The sequence below is a fragment of the Mustela nigripes genome, chromosome 8 (assembly GCF_022355385.1).
Source record: "Mustela nigripes isolate SB6536 chromosome 8, MUSNIG.SB6536, whole genome shotgun sequence".
NCBI lineage: Eukaryota > Metazoa > Chordata > Mammalia > Carnivora > Mustelidae > Mustela > Mustela nigripes.
This window is the reverse complement of record NC_081564.1, coordinates 77,815,420-77,840,087: the sequence shown is the minus strand read 5'-3', so window position 1 is coordinate 77,840,087 and position 24,668 is coordinate 77,815,420. Positions and strand designations below refer to the sequence as shown.

The window sequence follows — 24,668 nt, the reverse complement described above, 5'->3', positions numbered from 1 at the left end:
AAGAAAGAAAGAAAGAAAGAAAGAAAGAAAGAAAGAAAGAAAGAAAGAAAGAAAGAAAGAATAAATGAACGCCTGCCTGCAGGACGGTGTAGGGGTCAAATGAGGTGATGGGTTTGAAAATGCTGGGAAACTGCCGACAACAAGGCACAGGCGCGCTGATGCCGTTACGTCTCCCCGCAGGTGGAACTCCCAGGGAGACAGATGGGAAGAATGTGCCGGGCAGTAATGTTATTTTTCAATGCATGTCTTGTTGGAAGATCTCAACATGTCTTGAAGACCAAGAGGACATTTTCCTCCAGAAATCCAAGCAACTTTGGTTTTCTTTGCCAAACTAATTCATCATTATGACGGTCACTGGTTTGAACCCTCATCATATGGTTCTGTCCTAAAGCCCATGGTCTCTCTCTCCTCACACAAGTCAGCGATGACTTGCCTGTGGCATGGGCGTGGATCAAGGTTTAGAATGAGTCGGTAACAGCCTTCTTCTGTATACACCTCAGTCCTGAACCGTCCTTCTCAACAGCAAATAATTCCTTCTGATGCGCTTTCTAGCTTTTAGGACAGAAAGGTATTATAGGGCTAGGCAAGCAGACTGGAGAGGACGAGTCAGCGGGTCCCCATGTCAGCAAGCTACGTGATCCTGCAGGCGCTGTGGGGTCTCCTTTTGGGCACGGCTGGATGGCTTCTATGGTTGGTATCTGCCCCAAAGGGGTAACTCTTTCCACTGAGGGCCAAGGAAGCCCTGGATTGTTCTGCGGTTGGGGAGGGGCCCAGCCTTTGTTGGCAGCTGGTAAGGGGAAATATGAAAAGGGAAGGAAGGTGTAGATGAGGCTTATTCAAGATGCCTTACAAAGGCCTGAGACTTTTAGTCTAGTCAGCCTCCAGGAGGACAAGGTTGCCCTTCTGACACCTTCCCCTGGTAGGCTGCCCTTGGCATTGATTTTAACTTCACTGCCACTTGAGAAAAAGACAGGGTTGGAGGTATATGAAGGAAAGAACTTTCCTCCCCAAAGAACCGGGGATAGTGAAGACAGTACCTCCTGGAGACCGCTGGGGGAAGCGCGGGGACTCACAGGCCAAGGTAGGCATCACTCCCACAGACCTTAGCGTTCCTGCCCATGGAAACTTCTGGGCCTGGCCTGGCCACAGCCCCTCACTCAGCCAGAGTAGTCAGCTCTCCCAGACCCTTATCCTGTGGCACCCTGGAGGGTCTCTGACACACCATGAACAGAGGAAATCAGTATCGATGGCGTCGATGTAATGACAGCAGAGCAGTGGGACGAGGAGCGGGCCTCACAGGCAGAGGGTCAGGAGAGCAGCGTCTCCTCGTCTCTCAAGACAAGGTGACTGGGAATTGTATTTGAAGCTACCTAAAAGTGGGATTTGAGAGCCAGAATGACACGAGGATTCTTATGAAATTAGAAATTTTGAAGAATTTCTAACATTTAAAATGGGTCGGTTGGGTTTACATTAAGACTTACTGGAACTTAACTAGCAAATTTTTCAGGTGACTCGAGACGATTAAAAACAGCATTGACGTCCACAGAAGCAATGGACAAATGAAGTGTCCATCCTAATCAGAAAGAGGTCTACACTTGCCTAAGTCCTTGCTTGACACGGCCCCTCCGTGGAGTCTCTCTTTCTCGGGCAAAGAAAACAAGCTTCATTTTAAGAACTCAATCTCTGAGAGAATTCACATTTTTAAGCAAGGTAATGCACACTCTTCTTCCCAAAAGCTTATTATGTTGTTTAAAATGCATAACGTGTGAATATTAAATCACATGAACTATAGCAAATAATACCACCCAATTGCCATGTAGATTTTTCTTCCAAGGAACAGAACTAAAAATATACACAAATACACTCAAACTACCCAGGCTACACTGAGTTCTTTTGGAATTTTTTAAAAACTTATTTTATATTTAACCCATATGCTTCTCATGTGATTTTCCTTTTTATGGAAATGCAAGTGCTGTTTTAGGCATTTGGAAGAAACGGAGTATATGATGATAAAGGAAGGGAAGAAGTATTTAATAGTTCCATTCTGAATCATGCTTGAAAGTTACTTAGAATGGCTTACGAATGAAACTCTTCCAAAACGAGCCCCATTAGAACAGAAAGAAAGCAAGCAGGACTGAATTAAAGTATCCAGTAAACATATTTTTTCATATGTTTTGAAAGAATGCACGGACTTTCAGTACCAATGAATATTGCCAGATAACCAAATAATAACCAAATAACCAAATAAGCCCTTATAGTACTTAGCTAAAAGCAAAACACAAGCTCGTGGATGGCATTCCAGCAAGAAAGAAAAGGAAGTTAGAACTAGATAGAGCATTGCCTATTGCTTGGGGGTTGGGGAGAGAAAGAGAAGAAAATTAAGGTAGGAGAACCTTTATCTGTCTTTTCAGGACGGAAATGGATGGTCAAAGATAGTTACTTCAAGAGAGGGGGACCCAGGGACGGGAGACCGACCGAGGCTAGGGAGACACGGGGTCAGGCGGTGCCTTTCAACTGCCAGTGCCCTGGGCTCCCAGGAATCAGCCTTGGCGTGTCACTGCCTCTTGCATGAAGCAGCTCATCTTGCCTCCTCCACCCAGGAGACTGAGGTCCGTCCAGGAGAGCTCATGCCAGTCCTGCCATGCCCTGCTTGGCCTCCAGCTCCCAGAAGAGACTGAAGATGCGGGAGGCTGAGAGTGAGTTTAGGGAACAGACAAGGAGGTATGGTCTCCTGTTCCTCTAGTTACCCATGACTCGCTGAATAAATGAGCTTCACACCCTGTGACTAAGCTGCCTTGGAGACACTGGAAAGATCAGGTGTGGAGAAGGTCATGGGAATTCCCACTGAATGGTGTGCTACCTAGAGCCCCCTTGTTGATAAAGGCGTGCACCAGCATGGCTCAGTGAGAAAGACAGAAAGCGCACAGAAGCGGGGGGGGGGGGGGGGGGGTACCCGCGCAGCCAGCACACCTGCCCTCCCTGGTTCAGAAGTAGCACGGGAGCAGCAACTTGAAGGACAGGAGGAGTGGGCGCTCTGGGAAAGCGGACAGTGTGGGTCCAAGGCAGTTCACACAAGCAGAAACACATGAAAGAGCAGAAGAGGCAGGTGAGACATGACTTTAGAAAAAGGGGCTGGCTCTGGCCAAAACTTGGGTGGGGGTATGGGAGGAGAGAGCAGGCCCAGGGGTGGGGTGACAAGCGGGGCTGGGTGGGGAAGGGGGGGAGGGAGGGGTGCTAGGCCGAGGGGAAGGGGCAGCAGGCTGTCCGAGGCCTTGCTGTCTCCAGTTGCTGATTTCTTCAGTTGTCCATTCCCTGACCTCAATCTGTACTTGGTTTTTTTTTTTTTTTTTAAAGATTTTATTTATTTCTCTTAGAGGGGGGGATGGAGAGAGAGCACAGGCAGACAGAATAGCAGGCAGAGGCAGAGGGAGAAGCAGGCTCCCTGCCAAGCAAGGAGCCCGACGCGGGACTTGATCCCAGGACGCTGGGATCATGACCTGAGCCGAAGGCAGCTGCTTAAGCAACTGAGCCACCCAGGCGTCCCAACAATCTGTACTTGTTTTGTGGGGTTTCCCAGTCTCCAGGGCTCAGTAGACCCTCAGTAAAGATGTGATAGAAAAACAAATAGAACGCTGCTGTTCATTGCTAACCACTGTGGACCCCGTAGATAAACACCTGTTTCCAGCTCAGAAGTGGCCAACGCAAGAAAGTGGTTTCGGGAGCCAAAAGCAAGTCCCCAGCCACTGCAGACACCTTGGTTGTAAGAAGTGATTCTTTCTTTCCCATGCACTACTTTTCTGGATACAGTGAGAATTCTCCAAACTCCAGGTGAAAGGATTTATTACCAAGGTGGCCGCCATCATGTCCTCGGGACAGAAATGTCAGATGTAAATTAGGAAATGGTTTTATAAGACATAGCCAAACACATGTTTTCCCCTTATTGGTCTTTGCATAATTCTCACTGTTCTTGGAAGGTTATAACATTGCTGGAATAGCTTTAACAGTGGATATTATTTTTAAAAGTTACCCTTGTTTGAAGAGCCACCCTTCTCTTCAAAGGGATGCTGAGAGCCCAGGAGCTATTCCTCCCTACTGAGGAAGTGCCCAATCATGTCATTTTCTCAGAAACTGCTTGATTTGGTTGTGTGTGTGTGTTTAAATAACCCACAAATAAAAAACGAAAACCTAACCAAAAAGGCCACCTCCAGTGGCTTTCAGGAGATCAAACAGGATTAGGTTCCCTCTCATCTGTCACCCAAGCTCCACACTCTTTCACAGATTTTATAGAATATAAATAATGACACTCTTATAAAAAAAAAAAAGGCATAAAAGCAATGATGAGAAAGTGCTATTTTGACCAGAAACCAGAAGGCCTGTTCATGTAGAAGTAATTATGGAGAGAACAGCACAGCTTAAAAAAACCAATCTGGCCGCTGCTTCTCCTCAGGCGAGAATGAGTTCGGCCCTCTTGCTGGCATCCGCAGGCAGACTCTCCACGGATGTTTTGCATGGCTAAGCACCAGACGAAAGAGAAGAGAAAGCAGTGTAAACTTTCTGCAAATTAACACCATTTAGTTGATGACACACTTTCCCCCCTCCTTTCCTCCATGCCTAGCGGTTTAGTGCGGGAGAAAGAAACGGTAATGAAAACCAGACTAGGGCACTGTTTTAACTCTTCGTAGGAGAGCACAGGTCTGGCTTTTGGCTGCATGGCACTAAGGGGGAAAAAGATCTCTTTAAATTTGGGCAACTCTTTCCTTCCAGCAGCTGCTGACCATGTGCACACAGTGGCTAACATCCCCTTCCTGGTGTCACTCGCTGAAAAACTGGTCTGCCCCTGGCCATGGTACCAGGACACGGTCACTGCCACACTCAGCTGTGGCCTCCCCACGCCCCCAGCTCCCGAAACCTGCATTCTGTATGTCTCTATGACCAACAGATAGAAAATCAACCACGGAAAGAAGCAATTGAATTCTACAAAGGAAGAGGAGGACTAAACATTTAGTTATGGAAATTCCTTGAAATCTTAAGGTGGAGGTCTTCGAAAGGAAAAAAACAAACAAACAAACAAACAAAAAAACCAACAAATCAGTTCTTGGGGGGAAAAAAAAAATCCCCAAATGTATCTCTTCCTTTCAGCCTGACTGAGAACTGATGTTATAGAATTTACACATCAGTGAATTTGTATAGTTGCAGCAAAATCACCAAGCCTGGGAGACCGATCAAAGTACATTGTTCTGCCAAACAAGCCAGGAGCCATCCTCAACACGAGGCAGAAGAGTCTCCATTCAGGGCAGACTCTAGCTACCCCTGGGTTATAAAATAATTCAAACAGCAGCTGCCAGCACTACTTGCTGTCTAAATAAAGAGGCAGAAGCGAAGAAGAAAAGGCATCCCAGGATAAAGGAGGCCCGCAAATGGGCTCTTTTCCTTTCTTCTCTTTGAGGGTGGGAGGGTTCTGTGAAGCCCCTTAAATAGCATAGACCCATATATTCGTTTTTCTGGAGTGAGTGTCTATAGCTGTCAGAAGATTCTCCAAGAGATCCCCGAGCCCCGGTGTGGTAAACAGTCCCCGAGCCCTCACCATCGGCGGCAGAGTTCCTTCTAGCTACAACATAAAACAGATGGTGTTTTACCCTTGTGCGGGGAAAAAAGTTCTACTATTGTAACTGGTGGGTTATTCATGCTTCAGCGGCACAGTAGTGATAAACCTCTACCACGATTTTCCATCGCAAAATGATCCTCCTGGTTCCCTACATGTACCACGGGCGGCGCTTGTAAAAGGGGCTTCGCCTACAGAGCATTTGAGGACAGTTTTACTGCATCGTTAATTAGGTATAGAACCCACAAGCTACTCTGAATAAAAACTCATTAATTAAGGATGAACCAAACGATGCTGTTTGTCCCCCTGACCATCATAAAGGCTTTCTCAGAGGAGATCTGAGGTAGAGGCTGCTTTAAAAACAACACCAAACCCCAGCGATCTGAGGGAACACCTCAACGTCAGCAACCCCGACGTCCACGCTGCCTTCGGAGGGTGGGTGCTGGGTGCGGGAGAGCGGACGGTGGGTGCTGGGTGCGGGGCGCGGGGCACAGGGAAGCGGACGGTGGGTGCTGGGCGCGGGGCAGCGAACAGACACCCCCTGGGGTGGGGCAGGGTCACAGTTCACAGACTGCACATGGGCGTTCAATCAAAACCCACCCTGCCAAGAAGCCTATCAGGAGAAAAGGTTCCAGGGGAATCTGCCCCGCATTGGCGTCCTTCCCCAGACGGTCTGGGACACTGGCCTCCAGACGCTGCCCCAGGAACAGGCCTCTTGTCTCCGAAGCAAGAGACACACCAGGAGCATCACTTACCAGAGGCAGGCGGCGGGTCACCGGGGGCGCTCCCGGACCCGGGGCCTCCCCTCGCGGCTCCGGGAAGCCGGGCGTCCGCCCCGTCGGCGGGCTGGTCCGCCCCGTCCGCGGCGTCCTGGGGCGGGAGGCCCATGCCGTAGGCACACTGGGGCCAGGGGCCGCTGCTCGCCGAAGCCAGGAGGGGGTGCCGAGCCTCCCCGGCCAGGTTTCCACAGTTTGCGCAGCCATCGGCCGAGCTGGCGCTGGCTGCCCAGGGCGGGCAGTGGCCGCCCTCCACTTCTTTTTGCAAGTACTTTTCGGAGGCCACGGGAGTCCAGTCAGTCCTGTCCAGGGGCTCTGCGAAGTGGCCGCTCTCAGAATCGGCCAGGCAGTCTGTCCCAGTGAAGCACTGGCTTAAACTGTCATTCTCCCCCACCTCCAGGGGCTCGGGGAAAGGCGGGGTGGACTTGCTCCCAGGCTGGGTGAGGAACAGCAAAGAAGAGTCTGGGGTCTGGGAGGGCCTGTCCACATACTCGTCTTCCATGGGAATCTGTCGGAAGGGGTCCCCCTCGATCTCGCTGACCAGGGTGAGCATCCCGGCCTCCTGGCCTTGTGCACCAGGCCCGCCGCCTGCACACGCCGCCGCACAGAGACTGCCACCGTCGGGACAGCACAGATCTTCAGAGAACATCTTCTCTTCCAGAGTCAGCAGTAAGACACCATCACAAATTTCACGCTGACTAGAGGCCTCCCTAGGAGTGCTGCTGAAATTGTTGCCTGAGGACTCCTGCTGAGGTAAATTCAGAAGGCAGAAGTATTAATGCCCAGAGTTATTAGAACATGTTTCTGCTAAACATGCCTGGAGATGGTTTAGAGTAATTATTTCCACCACAACAAGTATAGATGGAAACCTCCTTATGGCACTTTATTTGTGTTATTTAAGATTACAGAGTCAGGGAGAACCCTGAAATAGAATATGGGAACCAGAGAATCAAACTGCATTTCAAATGAATAGCGTGTTCACACTGAAGCAAAACTCAAGTAACTTTACAACACGGTATTTTGACCATATATTCAATCTAAATTAAAAAAAAAAAAAAGTAAACAAAAAAGGAACTCTAGTTAGCAGTTTTGTTTTTTTCTGTAGTACAGTTCAAACATTCTGAAACTACTTTCTGTGTATTCTGGCATTGAGGAATTGAGTAAATATATTGAGAATAACAGGAAGTTATTCTCGTCCTGTTGGAGAAGGAAGATTCATATCCAGGTAAGGGAGAGACCGAATGAATCCCGTGGTGTTGGAACTGGACCTGGAAGAATCAGATGACCTCGTGGTTTAAAATTTACATTTTAAATTCTATATATTTAAATATATATTTAAAATGTAAATATATATTTAAATATATCTATTGCCTGCGGTATCTATCTTTATACCGCAGACAATAGATCTGTGGAACATGATGGGATAATCAAAGACATTTTTAATATCACATGTGGATCAGATAATAGTTTGTATCATGATTAACTATCTTGATTTTGATACATGTACTATGGTTATATAGGAGAATGTGCTTTTTCTCAAGAAATCCACACGGAAGTATTTAAGGGTACAGGAGCATGATGTCTGTCATTCACTTTAAAACAGTCCCTGAATAAAAACACACACAGACACACTTAGAGATAGCAAACGGTACTGCACTGTGATAGTGTGAGCACTTGGTGGGTCTGAGTTTAGGGTGTGGGGGAGGTTGGGTTTTGGGGGTTTTTTGGTACTATTCCTACTGCTTTTCTATAATTTTGATTATATCAAAATGAAAAGTCACCAAAATAACTAAAGACTGGAGGGACATGGCAGCTCCTTCCTGCTTGGCACCTGTCCCAGGCAATCAAGATTGGCGCTGGAACAACAACATGAATAATTATGCTCACGGATACGATGGGGAAGGAAATACAAAGAAAAGAGCATTTACCACGGGCGCCCACTTGGGCTTTGAGGGTGGGGATCAGTCCTGGGATTCGAAGTTCCATCCCTCAAGGAAGCACCCTGTTTACAGCGGGGCTCGAGGTTTGACTGATAACAGCCACATTGGCCTAAACCATTAAAAGGGTGTTAAGGAGGCTCTTAAGATTTCAATTTACCTTATTTCCACTTAGGCGGCCGCAAGCCTCATTGACCCAGTGCCACAGATTAGCTAGAAAAACAAAGTAAGGATAAGAACTTCATATTACTTCGTCTAATTCAGTATTATCGATCACTATGCCAGCTCAATATCTCTTTAAACACGATCCTCTGAAAGTCTTTTGGGGAGAGTCCCTGCGAGTGAAAACATTTAAAAGAAAAATCAACCAATTCAAAGACTCCTCCTCCCCCACACAGAACCTTCTGATCTATGGAAAGCAAAGTATCCTCCACTACTGTTGCATGCAATTCCTCTGGGCACACTCAGAGCTGGACGCATGCCCACTCCCTTCACCACTTTCCCGTGACTAGGAGGGCAGGACGGAGCTAGGCACTGCCGGGCAATGATGAAGACACAGGCCTAGGGCACTGCGCTTCCAGGAAACCGGCTCATACGGATGTACACATGTACGACCAAGAAGAGTGCAGTCCCCGGCCGGAAGGCAGTCAGACCCCACTGAGTGCCGGGGGGCCCCAATCCTTTTCCACTATACCCTGTTGCTTCCCAGGAGAAACAGTACGTTCTGTAGCATCCACAATGCACGTCTCCATTAAGTTTTAAAAACAGAAGTGATGGGGGCATTTGGGTGGCTTAGTCGGTTTAAGCGGCTGCCTTAGGCTCGGGTCATGATCTCCTAGTCCTGGGATGGAGCTCCAGGTGGGGCTCCCTGCTCAGGGGGTAGTCTGCTTCTCCCTCTGCCTCCCCCCTGCTCATGCTCGCTCTCTCAAATAAATAACTAAATAAAATCTTAAAAAAAAAAAAAAAAAGGCAGAACTGCTTTGGCTCAGGTCATGATCCCAGGGTCCTGGGATCAAGCCCTGCATCGGGCTCTCTGCTCTGCAGGGAGCCTGCTTCCTCCTCTCTCTCTGCCTGCTTCTCTGCCTACTCGTGATCTCTGTCTCTCAAATAAATAAATAAACTCTTTATTTTTTTTAAAAAAAGCAGAACTGATGTAACTTTAAAAAAGTCAAATCTACGAACTGAAAAAAAATCTATGAGTTTCTGTTCTACAAACATAAAAGTTTCCCCCCCTCTTCCACTGACTATTTGATGCTGAATTCACTACAAACATCGAAGCAGGAGGCCATCCATGCTCCAGAAGATAATCAGGTCACGGTCTCAGCTGATGATCTGTATCCCCTGACCTTGCCCAGTTCATGTCATTTCTCTGAGTCTCTGTTTCTTCATCATGAAAGGGGAGAGAGCGGTGCCTGCCTCGTGGGGCTGCTGTGATGTCGTGAGTACATTAAGTGGGGCTGGTACAGAATAAATGTTCAATCTATGTCAGCTGTTGTTATCATCTTTGTTACTATTCTTGCTTCCTTTCTCTAGTTTTGAAATCACATAAAGTTACCCCAAGTTAAGGGAAACTTGTCGCTCTTCCCTTGTAGGGATCCGTACCAGATAATCTCAAATGATAGTAAAAAGATGACACTTGTGCACGAGGAGATATTCATAATTACTAAGCTCATCTCTCTCCTGGACGACAGCAAACATCCTCCCGACTCGTGTGTCTCCATCCAGTCTTACTGTACCCCTGAATTTCTTTTCTATCCTACAACCAGAGGGCTAGTTTTCCTTCTGTTTGCGAAGCACCAAGAGCAAACTCCCTAACCAAGCCTGGGGGGCTGCGTCATCTGGCCGCGCCTCCTCTCCTGTGTTGTCTCACGCTGGCTCTGGCTTTCCGTCCAGCTGCGCAAACCTTAGCCCGTTCCAACCGGCTTTCATACTCAGCTCCTGGTCTCCTCTGGGAGGCCCTTGCTGGCCCCAAGTTGAGACGACCCCGTCATCTGCTGGTCTGCAGTTCTGCAACTTCTCTTGCAGTCCTTGGCCTCAGGCTGGGGGCTCCCTGCTGCCCTGGCCGCTTCCTCGACAAGGGCACTCACTGTGCCACTCGGTAAGGAGCTCCCAGGGCCGGTCCTGCCCCAGGGGGCCAATAAACTGGGGCCCCCCACGAATGGATAATGAAAGGGCTAACAGCTCTACATCTTGATTCAGTAACTGGTAGGCCCATTGTCCTTCTCACTGATAAGATATGGCAGGAAGAGATGATTGTAGAGACAAAAAAAAAAAAAAAAAAAATCAGAACTCTGTGTATCCCACATAAATAGGACACCACCAGCGAGCCTCGTCGGACCGTGCAGTTTCTAATCCCTAGTTAGCAGGTGGCTAGGGAAGTGGAGTGGCGTTAAATAAAACTACTCAATAATGAGTCAACTCTTGAACAAAAGCCATTTAACACTGCTCTCTGCTTCACACGGCCGTCTTCAAACAGCATCTTCCCTCTTTAAAAACCTCTGCCGGCCCAGGCGTACATAGCGCGCCGCTGGTGGTTAAGAGCACGAGAGGCAGGCTTCCAGAAGTCCACGCCCGGGACGCAGGAGACCTGATCACATCACAGCGAGGCGGAGGTGGACGTGCTACCCTGCGCAGCCAGAAGGGGAGAACGGATAACGACACAGCAGTGCTCCTGGAGGAGAAGAGCTGACCACAAAAGCATGACGAAATCTCTCGAGGAACCCTTTCTTTAAAATGATGCTCTTGGGGTGGCTCAGTGGGTTAAAGCCTCTGCCTTCGGCTCAGCTCATGATCTCAGGGTCCTGGGCTCGAGCCCCACATGGGGCTCCCTGCTCAGCAGGGAGCCTGTTTTTCCTGCTCTGTGCCCTCCTCCTCCTCCTGCTCGTGCTCTCTCTCTCTCTCAAATGAATAAATAAATAAAATCTTGGAAAAAATGACACTCTGTTAGTTTCATGTAAATGTCAAATACGTCGTGACGTTAAACCCATTGGTATTCCTGGATAGAGGTGACCTGCTCACACTGATGGTGCCTGACCTCCCCAACGGGAACACACAGCTTACGAGGCATCCGTGTTCCAAACCCAGCATCTTCTGTGTGCTTACACATCAACAGGCACCGCAGGTTTTTGTTTATTTCTTTGACTGGAGAACAATGAATTAGGTATAAAGGGTATTTCTTCTTAGTTTAACCGCAATCATGCAGAGATCCTTACTCAAGGGGGGTCACCAGAGGTAGTGAGAGGCACACATATCTAGAAATGTATCTCCTTTCTTTAAGCTTAATTTTCAGAAAACCAGCATGGACACAGTACCTGTTAGTGCTTTCCCTTTTTTCTTATAGTAAACACCAAAGATGACAGCGGCAACCAAAGCCACGGAGAAGAAGAGAAGCAGAATAATTAAACTCGGCAAGTAAATCAGGGGCTCTGTATTGAAAGACAATGAGAAAAAGGGGTTAAAGAGTAATTAATTCTCTATCTTCACTTTTGTTTAAAAAAAAAAAAAAAAAAACCTTTGGGGGCGCCGGGGTGGCTTAGTGGGTTAAAGCCTCTGCCTTTGGCTCAGGTCATGATCCCAGGATTCTAGGATCGAGCCCCACATGGGGCTCTATGCTCAGCGGGGAGCCTGCTTCCCCGCACCGCCCCCCCCCCACCTCTGTGCCTACTTGTGATATCTGTCAAATAAATAAAACCTTTTTTAAAAAAAGAAAAAAATAACTTTCTATTCCCTCTCTTATTTTCAATGTTATCTTTTTAAATGCTCTTTCTTATAGGCTACTCTGTGTAACCCCATTTCCAGAATGCTTAGATACCCTCCTATTTCCCAAAATGTCAAAATCTAAGCGTTTGATGTTCTTAGTTCATTAACCCTAGTAATCTGTGGCCTGGGTTCTTCCTGCCATGTCTCCGTTTCCAGCACTGCCATGTCGGGACCCACCTCTCACCATCTCACGCCCCTGGACAATCAGCCTCCACCATGAACTGTCAACTCTGTTAGGCTCAGGTTAACTTGATCTACAAAATGTGCCATGTAAACCGCTAGCTATATTCTAACTCTGGTTGGTGACCCAAATCTCCCACAAACACCCTGACTGGGCCCTCCACAATCCTGCCACACTGGGGTATTTTAATTCATGTTTGTAGCTCCATTTCTGTTCTTTCTTTCTTTCTTTCTTTTTGTATATATATATATACTTTATTAGTTATCCACTTCAGAGTGGAAATTTCCAAATAAACAACATATCTGGAGTTAAAATACTGATAAAAGTGACCATGGATTAAATGGGATGATGAGGGACCTGTGAACCCCTTCAGACAAAGCATGTAGTTCAGGAGAAATCTAGAATTGCTGACTAGACCGGGCACAGCTACAGCCAACCCACTCTGTTTAAACGTACCTCTTGGTGGCTTTGCAGATGGCAGAGAAGAACTACAAACCACATCTGACTTATCAGTCCCGTGATGTGCTTCTGTCTCTCCAAGAACGCTACAGCTGTGGAGGTAAAGGTAGTCAACTGCTTTGCTTTTCTAATCTTGCTTAAAAGAAAAGAAAAGAAAAGAAAACATGGCACAAAGGGCTCTACTCTGCTAGATTGCTAGCTTCCCCAGGAGAACTGAGAGGTCTTCCTGCATGTTTGAATCCTCGGTGTCTGTCTACACGTGGACCAATGAATAAGCAAAAGTAACCACTACCAGGGTTCTCCAAAAACCACTCTGACACTATGATCCAAAAGAGAGTACACTTGTGTCTTCAGTGAAGAAGATGCCAAGTGCTTCAGCTGCCTTTGTCTGAGTGATAAACTTTGGACGAAAGCTCTTCTGAAGCTGAAAACACAAAAAATCTTTTTAACATAAAACCTGGATAAATGGATCAGAAAATAAATATCTAATGATAATTAATATATTCCTGGTGGGGAACACCTGGGTGGCTCCATTGGTTAAACATCTGACTCTTGATTTTAGCTCAGGTCATGAACACAGGGTAGTTGAGATCGAGCCCCATGTCAGGCTCTGCACTCAGCAGGGAGTCTGCTCAAAGATTTTCTCTCTCCCTCCCCCTTAGCCCCTCCCCCCCTTTAAAATAAATACATAAATACATCTTTAAAAAATATATTGGGACTATATTAGTATTTAATAATAAGCATGCAATGGAAGGACCCAAAAATTCCACTATAAATATAATTCCACATATAATTCCACTATATATACATATTATGTATATATATGTATATACACACACACTCACATTAAGTGTGAAACCCAGTATATAGATGAGATGATTCATTGCAGAATTAGTTCTTACCACAACAGACTAGATGCTACTGGAACGACTACCTACAGGGAATTTATTAAGTAAATTATTATTAAGTAAAACTACGGTATGTCTCTGTGTACATCCCTACCAAAATAAATTATGGTACAAACCAAGAGTTGGCAGCAAAAGTTTTCTAAGCTACAAGAAGCCACAAAGATCTAAGTGAACAAATATGGAATGAGCTTCCTTTAGCATATATTATGTTAAAAAACCCAAAGTGTTGAGAATATGCAAACATTTCCATAAAAGGAGGCTTCTATATGCGCACACACTACACACACACACACACACACACACACACACGTTTCTGGACCAATAAACTGGTGGCGCGGTGGGAGTGTCGAGTGAAGGATAATGAACATCGTAAATCATTTTCAAGTAACTAAGGGTAGGAAAAGGACAAAAGAAGCTGCAACAGTAAGTCAAAGATTTGGTCCATCCGAATCTGAAAAGTCACACAGAGTTCCTGTTGCCCGTGAAGCTGGAGATGAGTTGGCCTGGTTGATTTTCCCCCTGCTGAACTGACAGACTTTTTCCCATTCTGAAAATGGGTTTGAGCAGAAGCCTCCCCAAACGCGATCAGTCTGGTTTCAACCTAGATGAGACAGCGCAGGTCGAGTTTCGAACTCAGCACACTCTCCTGGCTCCCCTGTTGCCACTTACTTGGTCCAGGGTTTGCATTTCTCGGTGGACGAAAAGGTGTCGGAGAAGTAGCCGACCAGGCAGGGCTTGCAAATCGTGTCCTTGTTGAGCTGCACTGTCAAAAAAACGAACGGACAAAAGAACAAGCGAAACCAACAAAGACACTTAGAGATCGGCCAGGACGATGTTCCAGAGGACCAGAGATCAGGAGTTGCCCCCTGGGCCTCTGGCCTCCATTCCCACCCTCGCCTCCTGAGGCTGATGGCTCTGGGTCCTCCTGGCTTCAGAAGGCCCCCAGACCCAGCAGGAGGTTACTGACTTACATTCAGCAAGGTAACTGACCTCAGTATCTGAGTTAGGCACTGCCCCTTGGCTGTTCAGAGCCACTGTCCTGGTCATTGAGCCTCTTTCCCAGCTGGGACACCTGCTATCCCCCGTGTTTTCACCAGGCACCTGTCTGCCCTCCCCTTTCAGCCTTTTGAGTTTATATCAGTCAGTTTCTGTCCTTTTCCCACCTTTAAGGCAAACTTCCTGTCCCGACTCCTTCTGACCAGATAAATGTTACCAGTCCGAACACAAGAGTGACTGTAACACACTTTTCTCAAACAAAACCATTAACAAAAACAACCCCCCCCAATAAACCCCTATAAATCTCTCTCTTAAATCAAGAGTTGGCAGCAAATGTTTTCTAGAAAGGGCCATATGATAAATATTTCAGGTTTTGCGGGCCCTCTGATCTCTGCTGTAATTACTTGCAGCATGAGAGATAATAGGCAAACAAAGAGACGTGCCTGTGTTCCACTAACACTCTATTTACATCAACACAAGGGTAGAATGGATTTTGGACCCCTGCCCCAAGCCACGGCAGTGAAAGCAGGAATTGATCCTGGTTAGGAAGCTTTCTCCAGCACTCTCACCTTCCTCATCAACTCCATTATCAAAAGAGGACATGTCTCCAATTTCCTACGTCTATGAGCCTCGCTGCAACTGACATGTGATGGCCCTTTGGTAATTCCAATAAAGAAGAACATTGGCTTCCACGTGGTATCATAATCAGGCAATTGACTCGTGCCCAAACCACAATTTACTCTTGAAATTAGTAGCGCCTCTGTGATTTATTGTCATAACTAAAACACTAAAATAAGGAATTACATTTTCTTGGTCCAAAGTCAAAAATGGGAAGTGCATTCTAGATTTCTGCAATTGCCTCAGTAAGCAGGGTGCCCCCCCCCAATCCAGTAATCTGAGTCGCCTTGTAATGATCTTCACAAAAGCCCAGTTAACATCTAGCTGCTCACATGAATTCAAACAGCTTTTTACAATATTAACACACTCTAGAAGAGTAACCCCTAAAAACAAAGCAACTTCCTAAGGAGCCACGAGTTACATGTAGGTTTAAGGGCATTAAATCCATGCACTTAAGTTCCCATTAACTCTTTGAAGCACTGACCTGCCAGGGGCATCCTGCAGGTTCTCCTTTCCCGTTCCCCCTGACGCAATCACCCTGTTCCCATTTTACAAAGAAGGCACGCTGCTTATCCACTCCAAATCCTGCTATGTCAAAAAAACAAACAAACAAACAAACAAAACCCCCCAAAACAAAAAACCAAACCAAACAAACAAACCCCAAAACCAAACCAAACAAAACAAAACCCATAACAAATCAAAATACTGCTAAGAGCAAAGCTCCTGTGATTCAGAGCACTACGATACGGAAAGGCTCTTAGCCTTGTCTTAGAGTCAAATTCATAAGGAAGTTGGCTGTCATCAGGAGATTTATTTTAATAATTAAAAAATCAGGAGGCGCCTGGATGGCTCAGTTGGTTAAGCATTGGACTCCTGATTTTGGCTCAGATCGTGATCTCAGGGTCATGAGATGGAGCCCCAAGCCAGGCTCTGCCCTCAGCTGGGAGTCTACTTGAAAATTCACTCTCTCAGCTCCTCTCCCCCAATCCTCTCTCTCTCTCTCTCTTTAAAAAAAAAAAAAAAATCAAGTCAGACTTTTCCCAAGAGAAAGCTCATCTGGTTTGGTTGATACATTTGGTAATAAGGACTGACGGGACCAGTGAGACTCTGACAGACATTTTCCTCCGTACGAATTTAAATGAATACTATCTTAATTCTCCTACCCCTGGCCAAGTCTTTTGGGTTAAAACAAGATGCCTCTAAGTGAAAGATTAACAGGTATGGATAATCATTTGTTACACCTTGAAAAAAACCACTTGGGGTACTTTCCAGAAATCAGGAAGGTAAAGAACTCTAAGAACTACTTTTCTGGCAAAAAGATATCTCTTTCTTTACTCTTAACAAAACTGAGAACACAACTGAGTTCTTAACTGAGAGATGATTAAAAACAGCTATTAGGGCACCTGGGTGCCTCAGTCATTAAGCATCTGCCTGGGGCTCAGGTCATGATCCTGGGTCCTGGGGTTGAGCCCCATGTTGGGCTCCCTGCTCAGCCGGAGGCTTGCTTCTCCCTCTTTCACTCCCCCAGCTTGTGTTCCCTCTCTCGCTATGTCTCTCACTGTCAAATAAATAAAATCTTCAAAATCAAAAAAATTAAAAATTAAAAAATAAAAACAGCTTCTGATGTCACACCACTGTGTTCTGGACATGTAACTCAGAAAGTGTTGAAAGAACTGACGCACACTCCTCTACCAGAAGGCTTCCTTAGCCATTCAGTTATTTATGTGAGCGAGTTTCTCAGCATTTAGTGCAAACAGAATTAATGTTGAAATCTGTTACATTTTAGCAATAAATAATATTCAACCATGAATATATGAATCAGGAAAGAACATTCAATATTAAGTTCATAAAGCTTTTACAACTATAATATAGCAAAATATAGCACTTTTTGACAATCCTGTAATAACTGTAAAACAACTTAGTCTGGAAGTGTTTTAACTCTTAGAACCTTGAATCACAGGAAATTTTTTAAAATTACGATCCCAAACGGGTGCATAATTTTGATGTGAAAGTGCATGAAAAGGTGATTAGTAAAAGCCCTCCAAGCATAAAACCCATTAGGGTAAAATTCTCTGGGGAAGGTGAAATGGATACAAATCCAAGGAGGGACGAGACTGCACAAATCTTGCAACGGTGAAGGACGATGAGTGCATTTTAACAAGGATGATGGTGTTATCAAATTGCTACGGTGTTTGGATCCCGCCGAATTCCATTTTTAAAAGTGTTACTGCTGTTAAAATTCCTTGGAAACGAATTCCTTAGCAACTCTTTAAGTTGGCAATAAAAAACGTTAGCTGCCGACTTAAAAATCTGCCAGGGGCGCACGGCTCTTCAGAATTCTTCCAAGGGGGTGGGGGGCAAGTGTGTGCCAGTTAAAAAAAAAAAAAAAAAAAAAAGTCTGAGGCCCCCTGCATTACCCCTGCCCGCCTAAGGGGGGATCCCCAGGTTTCCCAGAGGGAGGAGCGTTCCAGGGAGCACGTGCACCGCGCGCTCTCATTCCCCTGGAAGAGGGTCACGTGGCCCTTCCCCGGGTGCTCCTGGAGCTGCCCCAGCGCCACCGGGTTCCCCGGAGCACGAGTGATGCAGGGACGCCCCTCAAAGCCCGCTCTGACCCTGGCCGAAGCGCGCGACTCGGCGAGGGCCTCGGGCCACGCGACGCGAACCCGTACCCGGGAGCTGAGCGCCGAAGCCCGGGGCGCACTCCGCGTTGCGGCGGCAGCAGTCGCAGTCGGCGCTCCAGTGGTAGCCGGCGGTGCAGGCGCAGCGCCGCGGGGCCGTCCGGTTGCCGGGCTCCACCGCCACCAGGGCCTTGCCTGCGGGAGACAGAGACACACGGCTGCTCAGGCTGCTCGCCTTCCGCCTCCCGCAACCCCCGGCCCGCGAGCAACTCCCCAGCAGCCTGGCTGCGCAGGACAGTAGGTTTCGAGAAGCCCCTTCCTGTGCTGGCGCTAAAACATCCCAGTGGGGCTGGTTCTCTCCCCCACTCCCAATAACTGAGAGTCTTGTGGGTTCTTAATAGTTTTAAGGCTAGGAGGAGGATTAAGAACTGGGGAGTTGAGGATCCTTGGCTCTTTTGGCTAATGCAAAATAGACCGCACAGTTTCTTGGTTTTTAGTAAACGCAAATGTGAGACATATTCTGAACAGGAATGCTAGACTGAACCTAGGAGTGTAGGTTCTGGAGACTGGGGATTCATCTTGGGATCCTGCAGGACCACGGGAGTATCGAGAGTTGTGGCAACAGGGGTCACAGGTAATTAGAAAAGGGAATGTGTTTACAGAGGCCCACCCTGATGGCACACTTGGAAGTGAATTACCCACCCCCCGACCCCTTACTTAGGGTCATCCGTGTGTTACTTGTCTCTCCTCTCACAACACATAGCAAAGTGCTCTCCTTCTTGTCGCAAATCTCCTGCCCCTTCCAGTTTTGGTGAAATAGAGGTCATGCTTCATTATTTGTTGCCTCCTATTTGCAATTTCACCCACTCACTAACACTTCAGTGTGACCCCCAAATCAGTGCTCCTGGTACTTTGGCAGTCAATCTTGGACACATGCAGAACGGTGGAAATTTCCAGCCATGGGCTGGATGTGCATACTCTCAGCTGTGGTCAAACAAGGTCACACTCTGCCTTCTCACTATAGCTCTTAGACTGGAAGTAAGCTTCCTTTTTGTGGTCTACTTAGTGCTCCATTTGGGGCATTTCTGTGCTTTTTGTTAGTGATTCCACGCTCACAATGGCCCACAGTCACAGTGCTCAAGTGCTGTATGTTGTTTCCAGGACCAAGAAGGCTGTGATGTGTCTCATGAGCAAAATACATGTTAGATAAACTTTGTTCAGGCATGAGTTACAGCACTGTCGGTTCTAAGTTCAATGTTAATGAATCAAAGTATTTGCTAAGGTATTTTTAAACAGAAACACACATAAAACAAGTTTATATGTGGATCAGTTCACAAAAATGTGACCAGAGGCTCATAGGAACCTAACCCTGTATTACGCTTAGGAGCAATGGTTTAGTATTTGCTAGTTCAGAACACTGACATTATTCTATGACTAACAAGAATCAACCTGCACACACACACAAACACACACACAATGAAACACAATAATACTATTTGAAACAGACCTTCCACCTCTACAGGACCCTATCGCTCCTGGATTGTTCCATAACCCATGGACTTAGACTCCTGAGTACTTATAGGAGTCTGTTATGGAGTGATGTTTGTGTCCCCTCAGAACTCATGTTGAAATCCTAACCCCCAAAGTGATGGTCCTAGGAGGCGCAGCCTTTGGGAGGTGGTAAGGCCATGAGGTTGGAGGGCACACGAGTGGGATTTGTACCTGTACCAAAGAGACAGTAAAGAGCTTGCTTCCTCCCTCTCTGTTCTCCATCATCTGGAGACACAGCAAGAAAATAGTGTCTTGAAATCCTAACACAGGTTCCCACCAAGAACCCAACCATGCTGGCACCCTGTCCCCCATGTCCAGCCTCCCAAACCATGAGAAATAAATGTTTGTTGTTTAAGCCCCTCAGTCTGTGCTGTTCTATTATAGAAGCTTGAACGGACTAGGACAGAGTTCCAAGGGACAGATAAACAGGCAAACCAGAACCCTGTCTCCTTTGCTGTCTCAGGTTACCGCCAGCAGGGAAGGGACGTTTCCTATTTCCATTCCTTTCAGACCAAAGCGTGGCAAACCTGGAGAAATCTTCCTGTGTCCCTCCTGGGTCTATCCTGCGAGGCCCAGGTCACTGGTGCAGCACGGAGGCCACTCTGCCTAAACATGTGCTTAACACCCAGAACAGACAGTCACTTCTTTGGAAAATTCTAGTCCCATGGCCCCACTTAGTTGTGAGTGAATGCAAGCCTGTGTGGTGGTGAACAATTCTGACATGTTTTTAAATATCTTAATGTACCAGGTTTGGGGCTTTAATCAACTTTGGCAGTAGACAGAATGAATCTTTATTTCCAGGAGACAGCAGTGAGTCAAGGTCATTACTAAGCAGTGGGAAGAAAAAAGATTTGATCAGATGCTTCTGCTCAGTGGAGTTTCCATGTTACTTTCTGTGGCCAAAATCTGCCAGCTGTCTCTAACCCACTAGAAAGTTATGATGTTTTAAAAAATTACTTCACTCCTAGTTCTGTCCTCTGAAAAGAACCTATAAACAAGGATCAGTCCGGTAGCAGTGAACCTCCCTAGCACCCAGACTGAGGTTGCTAAATAAGATGTTCTGCAGGAAGCAATCACGAATTCTTAAGGAAATGACTGATTCAAGGTTTGAGGCAGGGAATGTCCAGGATGAACCTGGAAGCAAGGAAAACTCTTAGGGTCACCTGGGGTCATATCAAAGACTGGGCTGGGGGCTGGGGGGTCCCTGGAAGAGGTGAGACAATCCAAGCATCCATACACCTAGGAACTGTAATAGATTAAAACACCTCAAATATGTCTGAATGGCTGAGTTTATCATAGTCATATAAATCCTTTGGAGAAAGCACAGAGATCAAATTATGATTTGGAAAGTGGTAAATAAAGCTATAAGCATTCATTCTGCCTTTCCCATATAGATTGTACTTCAGGGAGATGGATATTGCTGAGGAAAGCTTCCCTTCATAAAGTATCCAGCCATTCATGAAGGAGGAATGATAGAAGGTCATCTACCTACAGCTCTTCATGAAAATGGGTCTAGGCCATGATGGTCAACAGCTGCTCGTATCACAAGAAGAGAGATAAACAGTTTCTATACGACCCTGATGTAACTAGATTATGCCAACTGTGACACGGTTTTGCAAAAAAATAAAAAAATAAAAATAAATAAATAAAAACTACAAACCAGCTTCTGACCAGCCTTCTAGATCCAACAACCACTCATAGGAAATACAGGAGACAGAAAAATACATTAAATGACACCAAGGAGTGCAACCAGCAGAAATCAGACTGTGACCTACAGGATTCCTGTAACCCACAGGACTGACAATGTGGTCTCTCTAACAGAGTAAAATGAAAAAGAAAAAAAAAGAGGGAAAGGTACCTCTAGGTTAAGGGACATATTTGATTCTGATTCCTACAATTAAATTATAATTTTAAAAAATTTGGAGTAGAAAACAAACAAACAAAAAACTATAGGACCCCTGTAAGATCAAACTGTAGAGTTAGGAAGACACTTAAGGTTCAGGAAAAAGTCTTGAGAGATCTGGCTTTGAGTTCAGCTCCTAATTTGTTGACCTTGGAAAAGTAACCGAACTTCTCCTGGTCTCCCATTCTCCCTCTTTAAAATGGGATAACTGTGGTTACTTGGTGGGGTTTCTGTGGAAATTAAATAACAACATACACAGAAACATTGTGGCAAGATTTTATCAACTGTAACACGTGTGCTCTGTGATTACACTGAGACACAATTATATTCCAGAAAGAAGGTTCTCAATGAAGAATGTTAATACAATGCTTCTGGGATCTGAAGCACTTACCTCTGGGGGTCCACGGTCAAAGACTTCTTCCTATACCCTCCAAAAGAGAGAGCACTATTGTATCTAAAAATAGCACTTACCCACACTCCCTGCTGACATGACTGACTCACCTGTGTCACAAACTTTATGCAGCAGACACTTATCTTCCTCATTCCAGGTGTCTAAGTATTCATCTGGGCCACATGGCAAGCATACACTTTCCGAGGTAGTAGTGCATTTAGAAGACATGTACTTTCCTTCAATTAGAAGAAAAAAAATGCACGAATGAAAAATACCCCCCTAAAATAACAACAGAAATACAGCAATTTACCAGACCATTTAAATGACTGTGATCCTAGGAAGTCCCCTAACACAGTCTGGTACACAGAATAGAGACATGTATCAGTGATGGGCTCCTCAGGCTGCCCAGCTGGCTAAAACAACCTCCCCGAGGGGTGCCTGGGTGGCTCAGTTGGTTAAACGTCTGCCTCTGGCTCAGGTCACGCTCCTGGGGTCCTGGGATCAAGCCCCACCTTGGGCTCCCTGCTCAGCGGGGAGTCTGCTTCTCCTTCTCCCTCTGCCCCTCCCCCTCTTTGTGCTCTCTTGGTCAAATAAATAAAATCTTTTATAAAAATAATCTCCGCTAGGTTGGTTGTGTCTATATGGTCACAGCCACATTTTAGTTCATCTCAGTAAAAGATCACCCTTCCCACCACACACCTCTGCTGACCAAGGAAAAGATGATGGTCTTCAAACGTGCCTATAAAATTTTGAGGGGCTCCCTGGGGGCTAAGCAAGAATTTCATTGTACCCCTGTGCTCCCATCTTCAAGATCCCCTCTACTGCCAATTTGGAGTGTTAACTTCCTTTGTCCTACATCTACCATGGGCCCTCAATTAACAGAATGACCAGAGTAACACACACATGCACACGCGCATGCGCACCCCCCCCCCACACACACACACACTCACACACACTCACACACGCATGCTCCCACAATCACTGGGTCTTGGTTCTACATATCCGAGAAATATTTATAGCTTGAATAGCTAAAGGATCCTGATGTCCGGATGTAATTAACCACCGCTTCTAGAACAATGAGTGAGTAAGGAAGAAACTGTGGACTCGGGACTTCACTGAGGCCGTAGAAACACTTGGCCTCATTCTGGCAGAGCAGCTGTGGGGGGAGGTGAGCAGTTCTGCCTCTCAACAGGGGTGTGAGGAGAAGATATAACAGGGTTTAGGCAATTTGCAGCAGCAACAATTCCAGTATGGTTATTCCCCCCAAGAAATTTTTGTGTAAAATACTTTCAAATAAGAGGTGCATTTTATATGTTGAAAGTTCGAATTGCAAAGTGCTAAAATATATAAAATATAACCATGCTTTCTCAAGAAATAGTGTTTTGGAAAACCATATTCCAGTATAAATTAAGTACTAGGTTCTACAACTGCTTTTAAGGGATTTTATCTATCGAAAGGTTTTTGTCTTCAGAGGGACACATTATTCCCTGCCACTATCCAATTGCTTTTTCTTAAGCTGGCAGCATTGAAATTATCCCTTGAATTTAAAAGATAAAATGAAAGCCCCCATCCACTTCTGAGGAACAAGGAAAGAGGGCTCAGAAATACACACCAGGCTCACACTTGTTACAGCATCGTCCAAAATGCTCATAATGCCTCTCACGGGCACACAGAGGGGTGATCTGAAAAGTCACCTGAAAAAAAAATGGACATCAGACAGAGAGTTTGCACAAGTCCCTTCTGGATAAAATAAAAAATGAATCACTGAATTCCATTTCTGAAAAGCATAAGAAAATACAATAAAGTCTTGAAACTGCTCTATGTGATATTACCTCCCCCCAAAATGTCACTTTCCTGCACTAGACCACTCCCCACTAAGAACGTATAAAGCCAACTGATACTGGCTTAAAAATCCATTAAAGCATTTAAAAATATTCTGGCTACAGGGCGCCTGGGTGGCTCAGTTGGTTACGTGTTCGACTCTTGGTTTCTGCTCAGATCCTGCCTAATCTCAGGGTCCTGGGATCGAGCTGGCAGTCTGCTCGGTGCTCAGCGAGGAGTCTGCTGGAGGAGCCTCTCCCTCCCCCCTCTACCCCTTCCGCAGCCCAGGCTCTCCCTCTCTTTCTCTCTCTCTAAAATGAATAAGTCTTTTAAAAAATATCTGGTAATATGATGGATTATAGTCACAAATTTGGTCACAAGACTGTAGGAGAACATAAGGAAGACCCTTACTATAGCTATCATATACCAGGGATGTCAAATTTGGTCTTACACACTTCCTCTGATTTTTAATACTGCTTACCTTTTAAAAATTTAAACCTGCTGAGAATGTCTTAAAGCAGGACAGCAGGATGTCATAGGAACCCTGAGGGGTTGGAGCCCGGAGCCTGGCTGAAGGAGTCCTCACCGCCTGCTGGCTGAGGGACCCCCTGACAAGCTGCTTAAGCTTTTTGAGCCTCTGTATAAGTCTAGTACAAACAGAATTTCCAAATCTGCCCATCTAGGTAAAGCAAAACAAAACAAAACAAAAAGCCAAGTCCCCTACCGTCACTCAGATTCTTATCACTTTGTCACAGAAAAGCTCTTCTCTGCATCAGCTTTCTCGGAGTGAGAGAAACAACAACAGTGCTGTGGACAGGCGGTCACGTTGGACACTGAGCCGGGCAACCACCCAGCAGGGGGTCTGACTGAACAGACACGAGGTGCCGCAGACCAAGGACCAAGATCCCTCCTGGGTCTTAGGGATCCTGAGTTACAAGCCTTGCCCTCAAGGGGCTTACACATGCCAGGGGACTTACGTCCCTCTGCCCCTACCCAGGGGCAGACAGGCCCCGGCCTCAGCAAGAGAAGGTCAGGGAGGGTGTCCTAAAGGCCGTGATAGGTGAGCTCTGTCTTACAGGATACGGAGAAATCAGCCAGAGGAGGGAAAAGCAACCGGCAGGGGAAGGAGAGGCAAGGAAGACCACTTA

The 24,668-nt window shown here is 46.2% G+C and overlaps 1 protein-coding gene across 5 annotated transcripts in view; it reads right to left on the bottom strand.

The window, feature by feature from the left end:
* TNFRSF11A (TNF receptor superfamily member 11a) overlaps positions 1–24,668 on the bottom strand; it is a 38,383-nt gene that overhangs the window by 8,361 nt on the left and 5,354 nt on the right. Inside the window, exons 2-9 of one of the 5 annotated variants that reach the window (XM_059409780.1) lie at positions 23,312–23,393; positions 21,810–21,935; positions 17,906–18,049; positions 14,292–14,385; positions 12,712–12,806; positions 11,627–11,740; positions 8,476–8,528; positions 6,358–7,126 (exon numbers count right to left, since the gene is read on the bottom strand). In XM_059409780.1, coding sequence (XP_059265763.1) covers positions 6,358–7,126; positions 8,476–8,528; positions 11,627–11,740; positions 12,712–12,806; positions 14,292–14,385; positions 17,906–18,049; positions 21,810–21,935; positions 23,312–23,393 — 1,477 coding nt within the window. Of the gene's footprint in view, positions 1–6,357; positions 7,127–8,475; positions 8,529–11,626; positions 11,741–12,711; positions 12,807–14,291; positions 14,386–15,720; positions 15,943–17,905; positions 18,050–21,809; positions 21,936–23,311; positions 23,394–24,668 lie in introns of those variants that run through there. The other 4 variants (XM_059409781.1, XM_059409783.1, XM_059409782.1 and 1 more) reach the window with 4 other exon arrangements.